The 8683-nt window shown below is 33.9% G+C and overlaps 1 protein-coding gene across 1 annotated transcript; it reads left to right on the top strand.

The window, feature by feature from the left end:
* Positions 1–276: 276 nt before the first annotated feature.
* On the top strand, positions 277–6195 carry LOC147395065 (glucose-6-phosphate 1-dehydrogenase, cytoplasmic isoform; the record flags this gene model as incomplete). The annotated part of the gene is made up of 15 exons (XM_086453347.1): positions 277–363; positions 807–892; positions 1260–1326; positions 1415–1601; positions 2577–2734; positions 2825–2893; positions 3291–3349; positions 3644–3680; positions 3918–3989; positions 4092–4239; positions 4371–4466; positions 5015–5085; positions 5407–5522; positions 5678–5723; positions 5810–6195. Coding segments are annotated over 15 exons (1467 nt in total), but the record flags the coding sequence as incomplete, so codon positions are not given.
* Between the last annotated feature and the right edge of the window lie 2488 nt (positions 6196–8683).

Genomic DNA, 8683 nt, shown 5'->3' on the forward strand with positions numbered 1-8683 from the left:
CTTTTGAACTCTGGATCTCTCTGTTTTATATGTTTCAGCAAATTTAGATGACAAAGTTAACTTTTGATCTGATATGATATTTTAGAAAAATATTGAATCTTCTATTGTTTTTTGTTCATTTTTGCCTCTGTTACTAAGGGATCCATGTATATAGTACTGAATCGCTCTGTTTTTTTTTTTTTTTTTTCTTTAAATTCAGATTTACAAGGACGTTTTTGTTCTTGTCTGATTCACAATGGTATCGTCGATCGAAAGAAGATCTAGTTTCAGGAGTGACTATCTCTCTCAATTATTGTGCTTGGTGCTTCAGGTGATCTTGCCAAGAAGAAAACATTTCCAGCTCTTTACAATCTTTACCGACAGGTTTGTTTGTCTCTACTATTAGAAATGTTCATATTGTAAATCAAAATGAAACAAATGTGCCCTTTCGATTGTTCATCCAGTTTTGTTGGGTAAACTAACTACCAGTATCATTTTTGGTGGATACATTAGTAGATGAGATCTTTTTGATCTCTTTAAGCACACTAAGTACTATAGCCATGTTGCACTATGGTGGTGACTCATTGTCTCCACCTCGATTTTTGAAACCATGGGTTGTTCCCCCAACCTTGAGAATTATCACCTTCTCTACTTGTATGATGAATGTTGGAACATAACAGGGGTTTGAGTTCACAAATCAATGAGACTTAACTAAGTGATCACTTTGATTGAATACTAATAGTAAATTTTATAGTTCTCTTTGTTTTTTTAATTGTTTGAATAAACCCATTATGTTCATGTGCTAATTCTTGTTGGGGTCGCTGCAGGGTTTCCTACAACCAAGTGAATTTCACATTTTTGGTTATGCAAGAACCAAGATTTCAGATGATGAGTTAAGGGATCGCATACGTGGGTGAGATATCTTACTCAAGGTTTTATCTTCATGTGGTTCACCTAAAGTTATTTTCTTATATCATAATTTAGGAATAAAAAAATGTGTATACCATGACTCATCTTATTCTAGTTTATGATATGTTAGTTATCCTTACAGTATTCGTGCTTGTTTATTTGCTAGGCAGAAACTTGATTCATGGTATTAATAATTCCTTTTAATGGACTATATATTTTGTTTCTTACTGTATCTGATACTCTCTCTGGTTTTATCCTAAGTTCCTAACCCAGAAAACTTTTGTTGCCATAACTTTTTTACTGATATACATATATACCTGTTCGGGTGCCTAAAACAGCTAATGGAACCCACTTGTGAATAATAACTGCAGACATCTTGTCCATGGCAAGGGATCTTCATCTGATCACTCAGAAGAAATATCTAAGTTTTTGCAATTGGTACTACTCTACCTGAATTATTCTGTTAGCATCTATCAACCATGTACTAATTTAGTAACTTTAATTGCTCTCGACGTTCATTTTGCAGTTCAAATATGTTAGTGGCTCTTATGATTCTGAGGAGGGTTTTCGGTTATTGGACAAGGAAATTTCAGTGCATGAAATATCTAAAAATAGTAAAGAAGGATCGTCTCGGAGGCTTTTTTATCTTGCGCTTCCTCCATCAGTATATCCATCTGTATGCAAAATGATCAGGAGTTTTTGCATGAATAAATGTAAGTTTCCTTTGTGAACTTGATCATCCAGACTCAAATCTTCTATGCTATTTTTAGAGTGGTATTATAGAACCGTTAACCTGGCAAAGATTGGAATGAAAGAACAAGATTTGTTTATCTGACCCCAAATCTTTGGGTTGACTTTGTTGTAAGACCAGAAAATCTTGAACACGCATGAGAAAATATGAACCTTGCTTTTCTAGCTTCTAAAATTTACTTAGAAATGCTGCTGAAGTGGTAATTTTAGATAAAAGATCTTTAAGTGCAACTCTGTGCTGCAGGAGGAAATTGGCTTATATATTCACATCTACCTTTTTAATGTAAAATGCCATTGGTTTTTATAATTTTATACCGGTTTTTATAATTTTATACCACTCCTGTGTTCAGAGAATCTGAGCAAATTAAAGTGAAATTCAATTTTCACTTCTCAAGGGCAGACTGGATTAAGTCATTATGTGTTGGAAAAGTATTTGTCTTTATATTCATGCTCCAATTTAAGGAGGTATAGTTAGAGAGCTATATATTGTTCTGTACATACATAATATTGGAATGCAACATTGCATATTGTATGTATTTGAAATTGGGTTTAATACTAGTGAAACATCAGCACTTCAAAATATCAAATTTCATAAGTTTCTTACGTGCATAGTTTATCCCGAAGGTGCCAACTTGGTTAAAGTCTGTTGATACCACGATCTGGGTTTTGAAAAAAATATTATAGTTTATCCTCTTATTTTCTTCCTTTTGTGGTTTATTTATGGCTTTTTTTTCTGACTTAATCATTTGCATTTTTTTTTTTTTTGCGGACAAATCAAAGATCCTGTTGAATTTAGGTATTTTTGGTCAGTCCAGATCATTTCATGGTAGAAACCATGATTGTCCTGTATACAATACAGACTGGATCTTTCCTTTTTGAGTTTCCCTATATTTGATCTCAATGAAGATCCTTATGGATATGTATGTTTCCCTTTACAGCTGATCTTGGTGGATGGACTCGGATTGTTGTTGAGAAGCCTTTTGGCAAGGATTTGGATTCTGCGGAGGAACTCAGTACCCAGCTTGGGGAGTTATTTGATGAAAAACAGCTTTATCGTATTGATCACTATCTTGGAAAGGAATTGGTACAGAACCTGGTAAGGTGGTTTCAGGGCTTCAATTTTGTTTATCTCAAGTATTCCTACTTCGTACTTATCTTCATCTCCTACATCCACTTGAATTGGCAGTTGGTGCTTCGTTTCGCAAATCGCTTCTTTTTGCCCCTTTGGAATCGCGATAACATCGATAACGTCCAGGTGAGGATTTCTTTGAAACTCTCTTTTATTGGTTTTTATAATTTACTCTCTCTCTCTCTCTCTCAATGATCTCTTGGTTCTCTCCACTCAACGTAATCTAGATCGGTGGAAGTAAGTTATCATTAATAAAGGGTATTTTGATTTTTCTATTCCTCCCAAGATCACCTAAAAAATTCTTTGCCCCTTTTCTAATATATAGGTTGTTATCTTAGTTGTCATAATCCATAGTGTTGTAACATTGCGCTCTTGGGCCAACTCCAGCTCACACAATTGAAAAGAAAATCTGTGAATGTTTCTCTTCAAATTTGACACAGTATAATGAGAGTATTCTTGTTTTGCTTGAATACTACTAATCACTTCAAAAAGCTCGCTTTAACACTTATTGTGTTTCTTGTAGATTGTGTTCAGGGAGGATTTTGGAACTGAAGGCCGGGGTGGATATTTTGATGAATATGGGTATTAACTCTGACTTCTAATACTTTGTATGTAACAGTTTCAAATATCTTAGTTTGTCATCTAGAATCAATTCGTCATGCCTCACCTCATCATTAAGATTGCAAAGTTTATCCTTTACAATACCATCTTATGTCCCACTAACTTGGTAGATTCATGATTTTTCTTTCTTGGATTCCCAGAGACTTTGATCCTTTCTTCCAATGGATCAAGGAGGTTTCTAAATTGTGGAGTATATATGCTTAATTATTCGTTTTTTCTCCATTAGATGACAGGTATGCTTTGATCATTTTGCAGAATCATTCGTGATATCATTCAGAACCATCTGTTACAGGCAAGTCCACTCGATAGTTCATGACATAAAATTCTGAAAACCTACATGAATTTTATTTCCATCTCTCGATATTCAGCAATGCATATTATTCTCTGTAGTAACATCAGACTATATTGGTTCTCTATATTGTTGTTATGGAAAAAAAAAATCCTATTGCACTTCGATTTAGTTGATGATTTACGATTCTGAGCTAGAGTTTAAGCTTTACTTACAAGTGTACTCAATACCAATGTGTAGGTTCTCTGCTTGGTGGCCATGGAGAAACCTGTTTCTCTTCGACCTGAGCACATCCGTGATGAGAAAGTGAAGGTTCATATATTTAGCTTATTTTCTAATAAAAAACTTCGGTATCCATTGTTCTTTCCTTCTATATGTGATAGGATCTTATTTATTATGATACCAAATTTGTAGGTTCTTCAATCAGTCCTGCCCATAGAACCTGAAGAAATTGTTCTTGGACAGTATGAGGGCTACACAGATGACTCAACAGTTCCAGATCATTCAAACACCCCAACTTTTGCAACTGTGGTTCTGCGTATACACAATGAAAGATGGGAAGGTGTGATAAGTCTCTATATTTGCATTTTATACTAATAGAAAGTAGAAACTGATGGGTTTTGTCTCAATCTGTTCTTAATGCATTTGTGTTTTGCACCACTTCTGCTTGTAATAATGACAACCTTTCTGCAGGTGTTCCTTTTATACTTAAGGCTGGAAAAGCTTTAAATTCAAGAAAAGCTGAGATTCGTGTTCAATTTAAGGAGGTTCCTGGTGACATCTTCAAATGTATGATATTTTAATTTTATTTTCTTTTATTCCATAATTATCCATTTAACTCTTGGTTGATCCTCTCCTTAAGTCTACATCGTTCAAATGCCCATGCCAATACATGATATTGCATTGAGAGACGACTTGTCTTTTTCTAGAAAACTTCTGATTCTTGAAGAACCCATGGTAGTCAGCTTAATGGCTATTATCATTCCATCTTTTTCTACCCATTTTGGACTCAATTTTTCTTTTTCTTTTTTTCGGTTGTGGAACTTCATGGTATTTCTATTTAACGCTATTCTATTAATGCGCATTTAGACCTCTCTTGGGATTTTGGATGCTATACGGTTGCTCTTATACTTATAAATGTTAGAAAACTTAGTACTCGGATGATCTTAAAGTACCATCATAAAGAAATAGTGAAGATACTTAATGAGCATCTAGTTTTATGTCATTACTTTATAGATCTTCTTCTTGGTACTTTACGAGAATTTTCATTTTAGTGATGATTTAATTATCAAATGCATGACTGATTGTCTTATGCTTCATATTCTTATTTTTCATAGGTAAAAAACAAGGAAGAAATGAGTTTGTTATACGTCTGCAGCCTTTAGAAGCCATGTACATGAAACTTACGGTATGTCTTTGATTCTATGATATCTGGTTAGCGAATTACTTTGTAAGAGCGTTCGGTTGCACGTTGGAATATGCTTATAGTATATATGATTGGAAAATGCTGAAGTAATGTTGAAATTGACCTTGATTCACACATTGCTGACATGAATGTGTGTACGGTGCCGTAGATGCTTTTCATCGAGATTCAAGTAAAAAGCATCTATGGTTATGTGCGCACCTCCACATCAGCCATGTGTGAATCGATGTCAATTCCAATGTCTCTCCAGCACGACTCTATGTGATTCTATTCCAATTACTAATCTAAGTCCCTCCTCTATTGTAGGTCAAGCAACCTGGACTGGAAATGTCGACCATACAAAGCGAACTAGACTTGTCTTACGGGCAACGGTACCAAGGAGTTACAATTCCCGAGGCTTATGAACGCTTAATTCTCGACACGTAGGCCCCCGTCTCGTTATATCTTCTGAATATGCCTATATTTTGGTTGTTTGCACTATTAGTATGAACTACATACATTTAGATAAGCCATTGTACATGAAAAACGAAGACGAACATTAAAGACATTTACTGGACACGGATCCTTTTTTCTGCAGAATACGAGGGGACCAACAACATTTTGTCCGCAGAGATGAGTTGAAGGTAAGTAAATTCTATACCTGGGACTGAAATCTCAATAAACAATGGAAGGGTTCTCTTATTGACAAATGTGATGTTTCAATCATCAGGCGGCGTGGGAGATATTCACTCCTATGTTACACAAAATCGACGATGGGGAACTGAAGCCGCTCCCATATAAACCAGGCAGCCGAGGTCCAGTTGAAGCTGATGAGTTGCTAGCAAAAGCTGGTTACGTGCAAACACATGGCTATATTTGGATCCCACCTAGTCTGTAATTGCACGGCGTTGTTAGACGAATAAGGCTATATTTGGATCCCACCTAGTCTGTAATTGCACGGTGTTGTTAGACGAATAATGTTGTTGTAGTTGGTATGTAAGCTGGGTTTTGGTTTGGGTCTAGTTTCCATCAACTCGTACTTTTCCTTCGGCTTGTTAAGATGAAAATGAAAATAATAATGGAAATAATGTGTTGTAAGAGTATATCTTGGTTTCATATGAGAGTGTTTTTGGTCTATGATGCTATGGTGATCAATTTTCTTTCCTCTAATCGGATGGTCTAAGCCATGGCCCTTTATAGAGCATGGTTTTAAATCTCGTCCACCACCGATGAGACAAGCTGACAAGTTGTCTCAAAGACATTGTTTGTTTTAATTGTAAGGCATTTTTTTAAATCGCATTCGAGACACTCAAATAAATCGAATATCTCATCCGGGATGACTTGGTCTTGTTCATGGACGAGATGAGATATCAAAACGAGTTTTAAAACCATGTTATAGAGACAGGTAGAGCTATCGTGTGTAGGCGGAGGAGGTACATTTCTGGTACTGGTGGTATTGAACAAGCTCTCAGGGAATAAAGAATTTTTATGGTCCAAACCAAATTGGACTCTGTTTTAAGGGATTTCTCTATATTTTACAATTATACAATATTTTGGGAAACTGAGTTAGTCATATTAATTGATTTTTAGATTAACTTTAAGTGGCTCTACACAATATCTATTTTAGTAAAAATCATTTTTCTTTTTTTTTTTTTTTTTTGAAAAATTCACTTTTTCAATCATTTATGGTAGGAGTTTATTTATTTTTATTTTTTACAAGGGTGGCTCTATTTGGACAAACCGAGATGGCTGATTGTACTTACTTTGTGTGAAAAATATTTTTTTTAAAGGAAAATTATATTTTTACACTTTTTACTCATTGCACACACCACAATCTATCGAACCAAAAATCCACTTCTTCTTCCTCTCTCTCTCTCTTTATATTTTTCTCCTTTTGAGTTTTGTGAGAGGTTGAATAAGGAGATTAAGTTTCAAGATTTTTTATTTCAAATTATCTTTTTTTTTTTTTAATTTCTTTTATTTTATTTTTTTGACATTTAATTGCAAGGAATGGAATAACCATTATTAAAACCTCCAAAATAATGATTTTGAATTGAAGAACTCGGATATTTTTTTTGATAAATTTTATTCAGTAGGTTCCGATTGAACTTGTTTTTGCAAATTCAGTAGATACCGATTGAATACTACAGAACAAAACTTTATACTAAATGTTACAATTCTGATTCGGTAGGTACCTACCGAATATTACACAATAAGTTTAGAAAGTACTTACCGAATAAAACTTTCTCATGTGATTGACTTCAACTTTGTTGGAAGTTTTAAGATCAAAGCTTAAAATCCTCATTGAAAATTTTCTAGTTTCAAAAAAAAAAAAAAAAATGAGAGAGAGAGATAGATGAAGAAGAAATCGTTCGATACCTATTGGTGGGTGCAATGAGTATTAGATGTTAAAACTGAATAATTATGGGTGTGCAATTACTTATTTTTATTTTTAGGTAGGTCTCACGAGTAAGTAGGTACAATGAGACATTTTGGTGCGTGCAAATAGAACCACCCTTTTTATAATACATTTTTCTTTATTGTCAAATGTAACTCTAATAAAGCAATCCTAATGATTTGATTTACTTAAAGATGGTTACTATTTCTTCATTTTTCACCACTATTTGTACAATGATAATTAATAACTATATTAAATATGCTTATTCAAAAATTTATTGTAATATAATTATAATTTTTTTTTAACACAACCAACCAACGCTAATGGATGTGAAAGGTAATATACATATCCTACTTACCCATCTATTTGTTTTTGAGTTGTGATACTCAGACTCCCCCATATGGCATACTCAAAATACTCTCCTGACGTGATATGTGCTAGAACCATATATTTTATGCTTCAGGATACACATCTGCATATTCCCATAAATATGTGCAATTGTGTATCCCTAAGAGTAAAGATCTATGGTTCTAACACATGCCACATCAGGAGAGTATTTTGAATATTCCATGTGGGGGAGTAAAAAAATCGTTACTCTTTATTTATACATTTAAAATGCCAAATTTTATCTGTCCTATTCTTTCGAATATTGTCTTACCTTCTACATTTGTCATTTTCGATCTTCCTCTTACATTTTCAAATATATATTTATGTACAAATTAAACTATTATTCTCATTCATTAATTATTGATATATTTTCTTATTGTGGACGCTCGTACTTCTTAGAAGCACTAACAAACATGATATGATCAAATTACTAAGTGTATAGTCATGATCATCAATTGAAGGGACTCGTGATGCTAATGTGTCAGAAGTATCAGAGTTTCCAACTCATTAATGTAATTATTGGTATTTTTTTCATTATTAAATTATATTAAAATTTATTTTTTTAATCAATTTCTTGTAACTTAAGAAGTTGAAATTGGTGAGCAAAGAGCTTGGACTTGGACCCAAGCCCACAGGCTGCCAAAAAACGAGTAAATCTATCCTCAAACCGACACGTGTCCACTTCACACTCCGCGTCCTTCTCTTTCTTATTTTACGCAATCGGTTTCCATTTAGGATTCTATTTCCAATTTTCCATCTCCATCTCCATCTCAGATATTTCTATTTTTTTCTTCTTCTCTTCAGTCTGATCTCTCTCTC

The sequence above is a fragment of the Akebia trifoliata genome, chromosome 9 (genome assembly GCF_017979445.1).
Source record: "Akebia trifoliata isolate Shusen 1 chromosome 9, ASM1797944v1, whole genome shotgun sequence".
In the NCBI taxonomy this organism is placed as follows: Eukaryota; Viridiplantae; Streptophyta; class Magnoliopsida; order Ranunculales; family Lardizabalaceae; genus Akebia; species Akebia trifoliata.